The sequence below is a fragment of the Balaenoptera physalus genome (assembly GCF_965194825.1).
Source record: "Balaenoptera physalus genome assembly, chromosome: 7".
Classification (NCBI taxonomy): Eukaryota; Metazoa; Chordata; class Mammalia; order Artiodactyla; family Balaenopteridae; genus Balaenoptera; species Balaenoptera physalus.
In genome coordinates this window covers 55,373,106-55,390,242 of record NC_138886.1, presented here as the reverse complement: position 1 = coordinate 55,390,242, position 17,137 = coordinate 55,373,106, and the positions used below count along the sequence as shown (strand labels likewise).

At 45.1% G+C, this 17,137-nt stretch overlaps 1 protein-coding gene across 3 annotated transcripts in view; it reads right to left on the bottom strand.

Moving 5' to 3' along the window:
- The window catches only part of RCL1 (RNA terminal phosphate cyclase like 1), an 84,019-nt gene that overhangs the window by 10,174 nt on the left and 56,708 nt on the right, over nucleotides 1-17,137 (bottom strand). For all 3 annotated transcript variants that reach the window (XM_082471075.1, XM_082471073.1, XM_082471074.1), the window contains 2 exons: nucleotides 9,746-9,871; nucleotides 5,147-5,303 (listed from right to left, as the gene is read on the bottom strand). In XM_082471075.1, the coding sequence (XP_082327201.1) occupies nucleotides 5,147-5,303; nucleotides 9,746-9,871 (283 nt within the window). The remainder of the gene's footprint in view (nucleotides 1-5,146; nucleotides 5,304-9,745; nucleotides 9,872-17,137) is intronic.

The following is a 17,137-nucleotide window of genomic DNA, read 5'->3' as shown; positions in this document are numbered from 1 at the left end:
AACAGAGGGAAAAAAAACAGACACAGATGCCCAGAGTATCGGAACCACAGAAGAGCAGACGGCAAAGTTCAAGCAATAATAAAACAGAATAAGTGTCTTTTAAAGAGTTATCCTCATATCAAGTAACTGTAGGGGGTTAAACTAACAGTTAATCAAAACAATTGTAAGAGCTGAGACTATCAGAATGAATAGACATTTAAGTTTACCGAGGTATATCCAGTGAAAAATGAAACTTTCCCTTCGTAATTAAAGCCATAGCAGGACATATAAGCAAAAGAGCATAATTATTTATAGGCAATGCATAGTTAATTACCAAGGGTTAAGTGAATGACATTTCTACTTATTTAACCTGTCATAGAACACCACAGCTAATCGGACATGAGAGGACCTTTCCCTTTCAAGGGTCTTACCTACAACACATTCAATTACATTCAGAAACTGCCTGCCATGTCACATTAGATTCCCCTCTTTAACTCTTCCTGTGTGCCTTAGAACTGGAGAACTGTTCAGACCAGATCCCTCCATTCTTATTATTTATGCATTATTTTTCCCCATTTTCCCTGCTCTTCCAAATCAAAGGCAGGACAAAAGTCTCTTCAAAAACTTTCTCCTGAAGTACAACTGCTTTGGTTGCCTTTCTTCTTTCATTCTCGAATTTTTCAACCACTTCAGCCATTTTGCTTCTGCTTGATGCATGCATTACTGCTGTTTCCATTTGTGCCTTAAAGAATGTCTTTATTTCAGATCATCCTCTCTGGGATAACTCTATTTAAAACAATTTAAATTTACACTGTACATACTGAAAGCAGGATGACCTTGAATGTCTACATATTTTGCATATTTCACAACAAGAAATGCAGTTTCTAACCATGGCACATCACTGTTCAAGGCTAGACTCTCCCAGACTTGGAATGGGATAAGTGGTCGCCCACTGCTGCTTATGTGGGTACACCTCTCTCCTTTTTTAATGCATGTAGGGTAGGGAATAAATCGATTCTCAGGTACAGACACTCATTCTCTGCTGTTAGACTTCACTGAGGACAATGAAGTAGGAAAATCAGAAGGTGGGTCCTACTGCCAGCCTTTATGAAATCTACTGCTCTTCCTAATCTACCTGAGTTAATAAAGGACAATATTTACCTCATTTAGCAAATTTTAGGACGAGAGGAGTTCCAGCAAATATATTTCCATCTAAACGGAAAACCTGACCCATGGAGAATAAAAGAATATATAACAAAATATATTAATATAAGAAGATATAACAAAACTATTTGTTTTACAGAACTTGCTCCTTTTCATAAGACTGCCTAAAATTAAACTGTTCTCTTCAGTCTCCGCTTCCTAGCGCTATGTTGCTATTCTGCTACTCTCAATTGATTTTTATTATGTACTGAACCAACATTTTACCGCAGTAAATATATTAGGGTCTGTGTACAGGATACGACAGAGGGAGTGGTGGGGCCGCCCAGACAGCAGGACACAAGCCTTGTGCAAAGTAGCTTCAATCTCATTACAAAGACGAAATACGAGCAGGAACCAGTAACAAGTGAAGGTGAAGACGAAGTTACGCGGCAGCTGGGGCCTGTGGGCACCTGGACTGCCAAGGCGGTGCGAGAGGGGTTGTCACTCCCCTGGCACCAGAGGGAGGCTTTGGGGAGGTGGGGACTTGAGCTGGCCCTGGAGCGATGAGCAGGGTTTGGAGAGGGAGGAAGAGCAGGAGGATGGGGGAGATACAACCCAGGGCCGGCAAGCACCAGCCAGGAGGCCAGCCTGCAAGTGGCTGTCTGCTCTCTGCGGAGAAGTATGCGGAACCGCAGGGATAAGGTGGAGTAGGCAGACTGAGGTAGGGCTTTTCTAACTGGGCCACGGGTTTTGACTTTATCCTGGGGAAGTGAGAAGCTGGTGAAGGTCTCCGAGCAAAGGAGTACCAAGATCAGGTCACAGCTTTAGGGGGAGATTTAGGCTGAAGAGGATGCTGGAGAGGGTATGGAACGGATTTCCCCTCTGCAAGTAGGGAGAGACAGTACCTATATCGGGGGAGGGGGAAATGGAAGGGAGGAGGGTGGTAGATGGGGGCAGAGAGAAGGATAGGAAAGGGCAGTTCCAGAAAGCCTGGGACAGAATCAAGAGGGCTTGGTAACTGATGAGACAGAAATGGAACAAGAGGAATTAGATCAGAGGATTAAAACTTTGGCAAAAATAAACGGTACCAAAGGGGATGGATTTTTATTACTTATTTAAACGATGTCACATCACAGACTTACAAAGAATTATTATAAAAACTGCATGCATTTTCATCCTTTTAGCAATTAAAGATCATAGACACACATAAAAGAAGTTTTCTTAATGACTTAAAACAAAAAACTCAGTCCAGCCACTACTGAACGGTTTAAAGCAGAACTTAACTAGAGTAAAGAAAAAGTAAAATAAAATAACCTAATCCAGATTGCATGTTTTCGCTCTTGGGGACTGGTGGACTGTGCTTTCACCCTGAGGTTTTTACTCTGCCATTTACGGAGATACAAAACCCATATTCCAGCTGTGTCTGGGGGCTCCCACTGGGCTATCCTGTAATGGGATACATCCAAATCCCCCAGGTCCACTGGAAAGAGAGGGATGTGTCCGCACAGTCAGAGAGAAGGCCTGCCAGCCACCCCAGGACCAAGGCAGGGAAACCTGCACGAGTCAATAGCGGCTGAGGGACCCACGTGTCTCCAGCAGTCTTTCTTCACAAATATCTAGATGACAAACTTCCTGAACTGAGTAACTGGCAGGGCAACCTCTTGGTCATTTACTCCATTTACTCCTAAATTTTACTTACTATCCCATCTTTCAAAAATCACTAAATTTAGCATCAAACATTGGAAAGATTTTGCATCGAAAAAGCTGAGGCCAGATCTTGACTGCTCAAGAATTATGAGAAGATACTTCCTCGCTCAGAGGGATTTCTTGTGATAGACTATTTCCTTCCTCCACTATTTCCTAGCTGAATGGTGAGTAGAGGGAATGGGGTCCCTCTACTGAGGACACAGTTATAGGTTCTTTGTCTTCCATTTAATTAGATAGACACTAAACAAGCTGGAAATTTTAATGAACTTTGAAACAGGTCATTCCTATTTGTTCCACCTTGTGACCAATGAGATATTTTCAAAAATGCTGACTTTGATCAGGGGAGTAGACTGTGGCAATAAGCTGTTTTCCTTAGTGAGGCCTGTGCAGGGATCAATACCCAGGACCCAGGCATCACCTTGCCACAATGATTAATAAATTACAGTGGCAAAAGGAAGAATTAAAGAACAAAATCACCACTGTACCAGCCTTACTGATTTTATTTCACTGGGCTCACGTGTGATTTTTGCGACTTTAAACAGAGCAAAACTTCCTAGAAGACTTCAGGAAAGAACCACAGAGATGTCTAATAACTGAGAATAAATACACAGGTAGTACAGAGATGAAAGGCTCTTCAGCTGGAGAAAAAAGACAATTTACAAACACTCTACACCATCCAATAGCAAATCACCCAGAGTACAGTCGGCCCTCCACATCCACAGGTTCAACCAACCAGATTGATTTTCAATTTCAGATGACTGAATCAGCGGATACAGAACCTGTGGATACTGGGGCGGGGGGGGGGGGGGAGTAATGAAACACAGACTTGAGTGGATTTTGGTATCCACTGGGGGGAGAAGGGGTCCTGGAACCAATCACCTGTGGACACCAAGAGATGAGTGTATAGTTCTTGCTAGTGCTCAGTTTAAGAATGTGGGCCCCAGTGTGCATCCACAGCAGAGGACTGATATCCCTCGAGCCTGTCCTGGATTCTGCACGTTAAGGAAAAGGTTTCACGTTCCTGAGGTGCAGACTAACAGAAATCTTGGAGACAGGTTTGTGACTCTCCTCTAACCAAGTATACGGGATCTTAAAGAATGAATTTTCAGGCAGCTTATCTTATTTCTCCTGCCATCATCTTTCCTTCTCTTCCAATTTCCTCCTTGTTTATTTTGGGTTGCCTCAGCTGTCCCTGGGAAACAGAGTAAAAGTGTGTGTGTACATATGTGCATGTTGCTCTTATGGATCAACAGAGAAAAAGGACTGTGGCAACTGAGGGGACAGGCTTGGCCAGACTGGTCTATGCCATGTCCCACCAGTAGGGCAGCAGAAGCAAAATGGTAATCAGTGCAGTCTTGTCTTCAGCATCATGTCACCTTTTCTTTGTCCCCTCTTCCCAAGCCCCTACTGTGCTCTAACACAGGCTGGCCTTCCCTAGACACTCTTCTATGTGCTCCCAAGCACCCTACAAAATCGAGCCTGTTGACACTGTTTTCTATCTGAATTAACTGTCACACACGAATCCAGGTTCCCAGCTTCTCTTGAAAAATCTGAAAAGAATGAGCCCCCATCCCCCTACGGCAACGACAGGGGGCTGAGAGAAGGTCCCTGCTTTGCTCGGGGGGGGTGTGCTCTTCAATTGGCCAGTCACTGCCTAACCTGCTTCATTTTTCACCTTCTCTCTCCTGTATGACTCTGTTCCAGTTCTCTGCCCTCCCGATCTTTAAAACTTACCTGCCAGGACTTCCCTGGTGGTGCAGTGGTTAAGGATCGACACGGGTTCGATCCCTGGTCCGGGAAGATCCCACATGCCACGGAGCAACTAAGCCTGTGCGCCACAACTACTGAGCCTGCACTCTGGCGTCCACAAGCCACAACTACTGAGCCCACGTGCCACAACTACTGAAGCCCATGCACCTAGAGCCGGTGCTCCGCAACAAGAGAAGCCACCGCAATGAGAAGCCTGGGCACGGCAACGAAGAGCAGCCCCTGCTCGCCGCAACTAGAGAAAGCCCGCGTGCAGCAACAAAGACCCAACACAGCCAAACATTTAAAATAAATAAATAAATAAATTTATATTAAAAAAAAAATTTACCTGCCATATGTAACAAACCAGTGGGGCTGGGCCTCTGCTCACTGACTAGTTTAGCTAATCCATTAAGCTAGTTAATGCTAAACTGTCTAAAGGGTAGGAAGAGGCTAACTCCTTGACTGAAGCCCTTAAAAGCGGAAGAAAGTTGCTAACGAATAAAAATGACAGACAAAGAACTGCTTCCTGATGGCTCCTCTCCCGGACCTGCAGAAGCGGAGGACATACCCTATGGATTTCTTCGAGCAGCAGCTTGGCACAGTTCCTGCCGAGGTCCTCGGGAAGCACCGCTGCCCCCTGGCCCTGGCGGTTGGAGACCAGTTCAGCGCTGAGGAAGGTGCCGTTGGTGGTCTCAGCAACCAGCCACAGTCCAAAGCCCGGAGACCTGGGGATTCAAAGGCACAGACACTGAGTAGCATACGAAGTGGGGTTCACATTCACCAGTAAAAAGAGAAGACAAACATCTTTTTGATGGCATTCTGTCTGGTCACATCAGGTCTTATTAAGAGTCCCTCCCAGCTCACAATGGACATATACATGATGCAGTGAGGGCACACACGTGACAGAACCAAAGGTGATGCAAATTTGCATTGCTTTTCTTTTTAGCCCTCCCTTCCCCTAGCTCTCCCTTACCTTTCCCCACTCACTACATTGTAAAAGATCCTGCTGTGAGAGTTTGTAACAATCAACATATAGAGTCCCTAGTTTCTGAGCTAGGGGCTCAACACTATTCTGCAGAGTAAATAATACCATCCCCACCTTACAACTGAGGAAATGGACAAATCAAGCAACCTGCACCAAGTCCACACAGCTAGAAAGAGACTGAGATGCGCTTCAAACACAGATCTTCCAGACTCCAAAGCCCACGCAAGTTTTCCACCACGGCACGCACTCAGCCCTCAGTCACAACGAGCCCAGAAGTACAAGCAGCCTGGAGACCATCTGATTACAGCTCTCCTTGAGAGACAGCAGGCTGTTCCCCCGTGCTGAGAAATACCACATGAGGAGAAAGGGCCTAGAGAAGGCACACCTTTATGTTTTTGTCCCCAGGGGACATCTCTAACTCAGAATTCACTTAATATAATCAACGAGCCAGCACCATGTTCTCGCCTGTGTGTTTCAACCACCAACAGCCAGACCCTAACACCCTTCCTGTCCAGGACCACAAATGACTCATGTACGCGTACATCCAACAAACATTTGGGGGAAAGCTTCCACAGACCCGGGAACTGGGGCGCCATGGTAAGCACAGGAGCCCCTGCTCTCACGAGGCTTAGTGAAAACCAGTTTGACGCAAAACAAAATCCGTCCACAAACAATAAAAACAAGCATCTCTCCACAAAATTTCCGGATTTGACACCTCACATCTACCTTGCCCAGTGCCTCTTAAACACACACAGTTGACCCTTGAACAACATGGGTTTGAACTGCACAGGTCCACTTAGAGACTTTTTTCACTAAATACGTACTACAGTACTGCATGATCCTAAGTTGGTTGAATCCGAGGATGTGGAGGAACGGACGATATGGCGGGTCAACAGCGTTAAGTCCCACGCAGGCCTCTGACCGTGGGGAAGGTCAGCACGCCTAACCCTAGCGTTGTTCCAGGGTCGACTGTACCTACTTCCCAGCAGTACACTCCATATGCAAGCACAATACAGCTTTAATAAAGCCTCCTTTAACACAATCCAACATACATATTCATGAAGCACTTTCTATGCATCTAGCACAAAACCAGCCAAAATATTTGTTTCCGAAAAACTATGCGTAAAATTTATGTTTCAAATGTACTATATATGAGCTCACAATAGGGAGGAACTATACTGGTCAGTCCTTAATTTCTTTTAAAAAGAAGTGATTGTCTACGTAGCCAAGGATTAATAACACCTGCCAAGGGAAAAGGGTGCAGTGAGAACGCTGGTTCCAGGACACTCTGAGTCACGCTTAACAATCTAACACCGTACCACCCAGCATCATCATGGGACATTTAAAGTACAATCTCAAGTTGCCGATGAGTCACTTGACCAGGAGGAGGGACTGGGCACCCAGCTCATCAGTAGAGGCAGTGGCGTGCCAAAATGAAGAGGAGAAAATGCAGGGAGGAAGAACCAGGAGATAAGCCACCATCACTGCTCTAACCCACTTACCTGCATTTCCTAAGAACTTCTAAACTTTTCCATCCATGTGAAATTTTTGAGGCGTGTGTACTTATTACAATGAACTTCATATTTAATCAAGACCGTTCCATTTGATATTGTATTTGTTTTACAGAAAACAACACAATGACATATTAAGCTCTATGTACTCTATGCCAATTCCCCCCCACCGCCCCCCAATTTGGGGTATGTGTATTATCAGGCCTATTTCAAGTTATGCTGACAACGTAGCTGATCACCAAGTGACCTCATTGAAGATGTACATTGGTACAGTTTGCAAATGACAGGCTCCAAAACTCTCCGACTGGTGAGGGACTAGATTTTTCAAAAAGTCATGACTGTGAGAATCAAAATGGGACCACACTGGACAAATGTTCACTGGACAAAGAGCTGACACAGCCCACCAAAAATTGCTGGCCACCAAGGTTCCAGGCCATGGCCACACATAACTCTCACTCCCAGACTTCAATAAGCTTAACTTATGTGGATACTTCACTGAATTAGAAGAGGAAAATACCTACCCACGACTTTATAATTTCATAATGGAGAAGGAAGATCACCGTTTGTCAACTGTAGCTTGAGATTTAGAAAACGGAACACAAACTTAACATCATGCATTGGTTTTAGAGGTAAATTTTAAAGTGGAGCTTGGAGTTGATAACCCACAAGGCTACAGTATGCCCACATCTCCATCCACGTGTGAGCTTCCTACTCATTATTAGCAGGTATGGGCCTTGACCAGCACTAGGGTCCGCTGAGTCAATGGCATTATAAAAAGCCACACTCTAGCTGGAGGCAGCATGGCCTTTAGGTCTGCTCTGCCTCTTTGTAGAGCGAGAGGCAGGACGACAAGGCACTATCGAGTCAGGCCATTCAGACAGCTGCTACTGCTACCGATCCTCCCCCATCCCTCGTAATCCCCTCTCCCCAGAAAATAGCTGACGCATAATTGCAGGCCTGTGGCCAAGAAGAGAAGAGAAAGGAAATAACGGCATTAGCAGCTACCATTTCTGTAGCACCTACTATGTGCCAGGCATTGCATTGGTGGCTTACATATGTGACCTTTTCATCTTTACAGTAACCTAGGGATGCAGTTGTTATCACTCCCACATTATGAATGAGGAAAACACTGATGGTATTTGAGCAATACACCAAAGGTTTGGGACCATCACTGACCTTTCCAACTCCCAGAAAAGGCCAGCTCTGCACACAAACCCTTTCCCAACTCTAACCTCTGACATCACCACCTCTGTTGCTCTGGACTATGAGCCACCACTGCATTTCTGAAGTCACCTTCATCTTTCCCTTGGGCCTCATGAAGGTCTGAGATCCCGTAACACACTCACCCCTCCTTTACCCTCTTTTTCCTTCTTTTCCTGAAGTTAAAGAAAGTTCAGACAGAAGAGCTGTGAAAAAGGATGAGCTGTGGTACAACTTAGAAGAAAACTGATTTTTTATCCCACAACAGTCAGTCTCTGATGTTCTTATTTTTAGAAGACACAACCTGAAAACTTCAGATTCAAAGTGTAAAGATACTGTCATTCACACTGACGTGGTTAGGCAGAAACAAAGAAAACCCACGCACAAGGAAAGCAAATTTGGCAAAATATTCATTGTTAACTACAAGTAGTAGGAATATACAAGTGTTCGCTGTATTATCCTTTCAACTTTTCTGTATACTTAACATTTTCATAATAAGAAATTAGGTTTTAATTGCTTCCCTAACTCGCTGGTTTCTAAATATACAACCAAAGCCTAAAACAGATATTTTCATTACACAGATCATCATTAACTTTTTATTTTCTAAAGTAAGGTCTTCTGCAAAGGTTCTAACTAAACCAAACTCAAATCTGCAATAACAACTTTCTTTGGCTCTAGGGGTGTTTCTCCCCTTGATGGAGAGAGAAGCCGACTGGCACTTAAACCAACAAAGGATTTTTTCCCCTAAACTGTTATTTACACAGGATGGAAGAACTTGTTTACTTTAATTTTTTGTGGGAACAGAGGACAGATGGGATTTAAAGCTTGCGGCACTGTTTATTAACAGCTGGGCTTTAATTCCCTTAGGCTGGCGTCTCAACCCCTCATCACCCAGCACTGGGCACTGTGACACTTTCCATGTGATAGGTGTTCAAAAGATGCCTGTTGGGCTTCCCCGGTGGCGCAGTGGTTGAGAATCTGCCTGCCAATGCAGGGGACACGGGTTCGAGCCCTGGTCTGGGAAGATCCCACATGCCGCAGAGCAACTAGGCCCGTGAGCCACAACTACTGAGCCTGCACGTCTGGAGCCTGTGCTCTGCAACAAGAGAGGCTGTGATAGTGAGAGGCCTGCGCACCGCAATGAAGAGTGGCCCCCGCTTGCCGCAACTAGAGAAAGCCCTCGCACAGAAACGAAGACCCAACACAGCCAAAAATAAATATAAAAAAAATAAGTTAAAAAAAAAAAAAGAAGACCTAAAGAAGAAATACATGGCGAATATCTTAAAAAAAAAAAAAAAAAAAGATGCCTGTTGGTGACAATGGCGGTAAGTTGGAAGGAAAAAAATTGTGAATCATTCTTCCTCTGGCTGCCCAACCTCAGAGCTGGCAACTTTAGCTTCAATCAGACCAGGAGTATGACAAAGGCTAGGGTGGCTAGGGAATTAGGCTCCAGAAACGCACAGACACTTACCTCCCAGAGTTGACTCCTTTCATGTGGTCTGTGTAAATATAGATATCGGGTATAAACTTGTTGAGGATGCTCCTTGCAGAATCCACAATCCGGTTTGCCATCTGAGGTGATACACGTACCGAATACCTGCAACCTGGAGTTAAGGGTGTCATTCTGCTTGGACTCCACAACAGAGAAAAGTCAGTCATAAAGCTAGCAAATATTTGTGGAACTGTCATAACAAACTGGGACTTCTAACTCCATTCTATTCTCCACCTGTACTTAATCACTTAACTTTGTAGTACCATAACTTAATTTTTATATTATTTTTATTTATTATTATTGTATTATTATATAATTTTTTGTATTGTTAAAAAAAGCCCTCGGTGAAAAACATCTAAATAATATAGGCACTTGGAAAGTATAAAATAAAAGCTGTCAACCCTGCTCTAGACTGCCTATCCATCCCGCCTCCCCTAGAAATGGTTCACCTCAATTTTGGAACAAGTAAAGGCAATTGCCCCCCTGTAGGGCATGAGTCAGGCTCCCTTTGAAGTATTCTCTGACCATCCCCACTGCTGTAACCATTGAGTCTTTCTCTTAGGAACCTAAGGCCAGAACAGACACCACACTGGGACTGACCTGGGCCCCTGTGTGACCCAATCCACCCACTGGCAGGCTGACAGGAAAGGCAGAAAAACATCAGTGAAAGAGCATAGTGGGGCTGTTTATAAAGGTATAAACAGGTTTTTGTGTTTAACTTAAGAGCCTATTTTCAGTTATTTAAGTGTCGATGATTCTATTTATGGATGATACAGCCTCCTCACAATTCTATTTATGGATGATACAGTGGTCAAAACATTGGTCATTAGCACTTTTACAACAGGGCACCCTCAGAAAGGAAAGGAGAAAGATATTAGCAACTCAAATGAAAAGGTTGGTGCTTGAGAAAGTGGAAACTATTATCTAAAATTAGACTTTGTTACAGAGACTGGCTCTCCCCAATTCCACCAACCAAATAAAAAGTAAGTATGTACTAAGCACTTCCGATGTTCACTGTACGGTCAAGGGGCAGCTGCGTATGTGGGACGAGGGGCTACCAAAAACGGAGAAGTAACAACATGTTATCTTCCCACTACTCTGATCCAAACCCCATGCAGCAAGTCCAACAGGGAAAACAAGGTGTGTAGTCTGCCCAGCCTCGCCCAACTGTTCGAAAATTACTGTCAATAACATATTTAATTTTCATTTGAGCTGCAGAAACAATATGCTCAGAGACTGAGCAAAGAACTTGACTGGCATCTGGCTCCCCTTTCTGAGCCATCCTGAACATCCACAAAAGATCCAGCTTCCTCATGCTAAGGAGAATCCCCCAGTAACTCTGGGCCCTCCCAGATCTTGAGATTGGACCCCCTAGTCTGTTCGGTGTTCATCCCCAAACCGACACCACCACCCCCAGCTCCACCAACCAAAGTGTTCAGATCCTTCAGCCTGATCTGCCTGCCTTCATTCTTCAACCCGGAGTTCCCCCCTCTCCTGAAATCCTCCGGGCAGCACCGACTGTGGCCTGCACTTGAACTTACCACACGTCTCCCTTCGTATACACTCATGCTGTCCTTGTTCTTCGATGAGACCGCACACTCCATAAGGAAAGGGGCTCTACTTCTGTACCCCTCACAAGTCTCTAATACACTACTTTTGTACTCAGAAATGCTCGATAAATATTTGACTTGACTCAAAGGACAAACCCGAAATGAGGAAAGAGCAAAGAGGGATTTTTCAATACACACACTGAGCCCAGTTACATCACCACCTCTTCTGTCCAGAATGTACTTTTGACCACAGGCAGCTTAGACAAACAGTCCCAGGTCTCATACCCTTTGGACCAGGAGGGTGCTATCCTTCTGAGGCCTGAAGCTGTCCACTCTCTGTGGGAAAATACAGATGTCGTTATCCTGACACATAAGCCCACAGCATTCACGTCTTCCAAAGTTCTTTCAGGTACATGATCATCTTATTTTATGCTCACGGTAACCCTGAGGCAAGGGCCACAGATTCCTGTTCCAGGGCTCACACTTAGGACAGCTGGGTCACGGAACTAAGATTCAAAATTAAACAGATCCGAATTCCCAGAGACAACCTTCTTCCCCCACCCTTCCAGGGATGTGGAAACCAGGTGGCTAACAACAGTGCTAATGAGGGCCAGTGGAAGCATATACTAGAATTCAGGCAGTGGAGTAAAGAAGGAAAGGGACTTTAAAGCGGGTTGCATCCCAGAGTCATTACGGAGCTATCTGGCTTGGCGTGGAGGCCCTACCACGATTGGCTAAGGGTTCTAGAATCAGATTATCTGTGTTAAGCGTCAGCTCCAGCAAACTGCATCATTCTGGGACTAATGTGCTATTCTTGGTGCCTCCACCTCTTCATCAGTAAGAAAAGGATAATCATAATACTCTCCTCACAGGGTCTGGAGGCTCAAATGAAGTAATGCACGTAAAGTGCACAGCGGTGCCTGGTGTGTGGTCGGAGCCCAGTGGATGTCAACTATTGCTTTTCCTACTGGCAGTCCAAGATTCAAATCCCAAAGCAGAGGTTCTTTCCTCTCAGGAGTAAGAGACCTCTCTGAGAATCTAATGAAAGCTATGAACCGTCTCTCAAGAAACACGTGAACACACAATTTTGCAGACAATTTTGGGGGGTGGTGAATGTCCTGAAGGCCATTTATGAGTACCACGCTGAGAACTCATATCCAAGAAAGACAAGTTCATGGCTACAGCCCACATGGAACTCCTGCCCTTCACCCTCCCTGGTGTTACAAGTCGGAGAAAGCTAAGGGGTGTGTGTGTGTGTGTGTGTGTGTGTGTGTGTGTGTGTACAAAGAAAGAGACTGATTCTCTAAGTACCTTCCCTATAGTTAGAGAAAGGAAACCAGATTGTCCAACAAATTCTACCTCACGCCCCTCTTCTGCCTCTACTCCAGCTTCTTCACTTAACTCTTATGTACCCAGTCATGAGCTACTGGGACAGCATCACAAAACTAAAACACAGTGTTCCTTTCTCACTCAGGCAGGGGGAGAATGAGAGTGGGTGGCAGTAAATAAAAGGCAACCGCACTGTCCAGTCACAGCTGCTGGCAGGAACACCACCAGCTCCCTCCCAGTCCCTGGCCAATCAGTCAGAGAGATGCACTCTGCTGCGGTGGGTGGGCGGGGGGGTCGGGGTGGGGGATGGAAGGGGGCAGCAGGGAGCCCAGTTAAAACCACAAACACACACCAGAGAGCGGGGCTAGTTCTCCCAGCTCGAGCCCTCCTATGGGGAATACAACCTCCAAGCTCAGCCCAACCATTAACCGGCCTTGCAAGTAACAAACCACAAAACCAGCTAAAGCTTTTTCCAAAGGCAGCTCTTTTTTCCCAGGCTCCAAAGCTGGCCAAGAAGGTGATCTCAATTCAAACCCACATTCCTTTGAGGTGTTTGAGAAATAGGCAGCTTTGCAGACCAGTGGCTGGAACGTTTGGTTTGCAGACAGGGATCTGGGCAAGGGCGCTGTGTCAACTCTCCTGGGGAGTTCAGAGGAAGGCTCTAGAGTCGGGGCTGTATCGGGCAGGGTTCAGGTGTCCTACCCCCAGCCTCAAGGAAGGTGAGGGGCTTGGGACCTCATCGGCATCCTTCTGGCTCAGAGTCTACACAGGAAAGGCTCGAAGAACACCAGAGAGAAGCCGGGGAGGAACAATGTTGCACCCCAGGTGCCCGGGGCACAACAGCTCTTTCAGCTTTTATGTAAAACACTGTACAACCCCGTTTCCCGCCGTCTTCATCAAAGGCTTCAAAGCTCTCACAAGGCTTTTGCACACCTGGTACAGCGAGTACAGGTGGGATCCCAGTGTAACTGCCTCTGTGAAACCCATGTTGTTACCACAGGACTGTGGTAAACAAACAGAGCACATGCTGGAAATCACATTTCCAAACTAGAGAGAATGGTTTCCAAGCAGAGTTCACTGCCACGACATAGCATTGAGGAAACAAATCTCAAAAGAGAAAAAACAAACTGAAATAGTCCTGAGAGTGTGTAGGACTCCGTGTACAAGGCCATTAACCCATTAACCACAGCATTTTTGGCAACAGTGAAAAACAGAAGACACCTCAATGGCCATCAACAGGGTTTTAATTTGGAATTCTTTACACAGTGAAATACAATGTTAATGAGAATGAGGTTGAGCTATAAGTAACTGACATGGGTCAAGTAGAACAGGCATATTTAAAAAAAAAAAAACAAAAAAACCCACCTATTCACATCACGTTTCCATTTCTCTATAACCTGTTTCTACCTCCTCTGAATCGGAGAACTTGAGAGTTGAACATCACCTTGGGACATCAATGGAAGTATCCATCAACCTGGGGGCTCCCCAGGACAGGAACCATTTCTCCCCCATTCTCTCCTCATATACACAGGTCTTGATCCATAATCCATGGAAGAAGCTTTGTTTTAAATTCCTCTGTTCTTGATGATCCCTACAAAGAACTTCAGGTAGCACCCCAAGTTTGACCTTTTATCTCATCAATGGCTCTCTCTGCCCTGTGGCTATGCCACGCCCCCATACCGTGCCCTCACCATTCACTGTTCAATCTACTCAAGGCCTCTGAAAAGTTAGTCCACTCCATACTTCTTTTCTTCCAAGAAGGACCACCCCAAAACCTCCTGAGAAATAGAAAACTTGACTTTAAGCCCCTATCACCCCAAGAAGCATACATCCTGGTCCACCCCACTCTGTCAAATTCCCACCAGGAAAGCCACAACCAACCCCATCCAGCCCCCATCCCACCCCGTCTCTAACACTTGCCCTCACTCAGATCTTGTTGGCACCTAGAATTCTACCACTCTTAATATCTGAAACCCCAAAACACAGTTCCCTAAACGTAATTTCTTGTTCTTCTACACAGCACACATATCTACTTCCATTAAACCTGCTAAGGATTCCAATCCCATGACCAGGTGCTTTCTCCAGGCTGGCGAGCCCCTGCTGCATTACTCAGTAAGGAGCGCACTGGCCGTCACTCCAATGCCACGCTCACCAATACGCCCTCTAACCCGTCCTTCTGCACAACCCACTCACCCTGCCAATCCACACCCAGCCCTTGATGAAAATGGCCCTCTTGCCTCCTCTACTTTTCCTTCTAGGCTGCCAACTGCTGCTGGACCCACTGCCATGCAGCTGGCAGCATGATAACATTTCACTTCAGCTGAGCCCTTATTGCAGTCCCACAGCCTTTTTCTTATCTTCAGTTACTATGTCCCTATGGGCACCCCACCCCCAAAAGTGGCCCCTATGCCACTGTGACAGCACATCTTTACCACCCCTGTTACATTCCCTTATCATACCCGTGCTGATCCCCTTATCCTAGAACCCACCCTAACTCAGTAAAATTGAAAACTCCTCCCACTGGCTTCCAATCATCGTCATACTGTTCCATCCTTACCATATACCTGCCATTTTCAATCCATCCCCTCTCAAACAATAATAAAAATAACAGCAGCCACAACTTACCAAACACTTACTTATATACCACCCCAGTGTCTTGTACTATACGTCTATTACCTCATTTAACCTTCTTTACAGCCCCATACAGTAGTCGTAAGCGGGCCAAATGATAAATGTGTCAACCAAGGCTTGGGGCCAAACATCTCCACCAGTGAGTGGCAAAGCCAGTTAGAATCCACATCTGTGTGACTCTAGTACCTGTGCTTTAATCACCTTGTTACCTTGCTTTACCAGTCTCCCTCTCTCATATATAAATCTACTTTACCCAACCTACAAAAATACTCAAATCATCACCAACCTTTTTGTTAAAAAGGAAGGGAATCTTCTCAATTCTCTTCCTCAAGTTACCACCTTATCTTTCCTTCTGTTCTCTTTCTTGTCAAGGTTCTTGAAAGAGTGGCCTCTGCTCTTCACCATTTCCCTCCATCACCCTGCAACCTAGAACTGGTTATCTGGCCTCTGCCTCTACCACCCTCTGGAAAGAGCTCCCAGGGGTATCAGTGGCAGCCTGCTGTGAGTCCCTCAGCTTGCTCCCCATCCTAATGCTGACTCCTCTGAGCCCTCCTAAGGCGCTGACCCGGGTGGGCTACCAAGAAGCCACATTTTCTTTTTTCCTTTTTTTTAGAAAAAAATTATTTGCAATTTATTCATAAACAAAGAGTTAACATCCCTGATATACACAGACTTTCCCTCACCAACTTCCCTTCATCAGTTTGTACAGGAAAAGCAGAATAAATGCTTGTCTCTACCAATTTTCAAAAGAATGAGTTGATTTCCAAGTGTGATGAATAAAGGTTTATTTTTTTTTAAGTATCATAATAAATTTGTGGATGTAAACTTATTTAATGTGTTTCAATCGACTGTAATTGTTCCTATTGGTGGTTGGATTGTCCCACCTTTGGCTAGTAGGAGCCTCTTCAAGGTGGCTTCTGTGTCTAGTTGACATGACTCTAGTAGCCTTTGACAGCTTCCTTGATTTCTGGGAATTCTGCTAGATATTGTCAAGTTCTTAACCATAGGGGTTATACTGTCACACCTTCCCACCAGCCCTTCGACAGAATATGATGTCAAACTTTAGTTTTTTACCAGTCTGATTAGTGAGAGATGGTACCTCAGTGTAGTTTAAAAATCTTTTTTTAATTTTTATGTATTTTTTTAAAATGAAATATAGTTATTTGATTTCCTTATTCTCCTCTCAACTCTCTGATTTTCCCTAGTCTTCCTTCCTGGGAGCATTTACTTTGCTTTTGCTTTCAAGTCTTAGTGACCTCTCACGGTTCCACCCTCCTCGCTGCCTTCTACATGGTACCTGACTCCAAACCTTTCATTTCTAGCTCTCCTTGCCCCTCAGTTACAGTTCTACATTCCTAACTTCTAATAAGTCCTTTCTAGACTTATCCACTTACCTACCTGGAACCACCAAACCCAACATGAATAAAACTAAACTTATCTTCACCACCACCCACACGGCCACACCCTACCCCAAACATTTGTAGCTTCTATCTGAACAAATATGTCTATTCAGGTGCATAAGTGAGAAACATCAAAGTCACACTCAAGGATTCCCTGTTCCTCTAGCACAGACACAGGCGATCGCTGCATCCTGTCCATCCTGCTTCTAGGACCTCCATAAACTAGCAGCCCTCACCTGTCCCCCAGCCACTACCCTCACCGGCTCTCTTTAGGGCATGATAATTCCCCACTATCTTTGCCTCTAAGTGATTGCCATCAGGCGATTAGGTGTGGGGTTTTTTGTTTTTTTTGTTTTTTTTTAACTTGTACCTACCAAAATTTCTACAACGAGCCAAAAATAGCCAAAAGTTCTTTCGGTACCACCAGAGTTACCTGCTTGATGTGCAAATTCTCTCTCCAA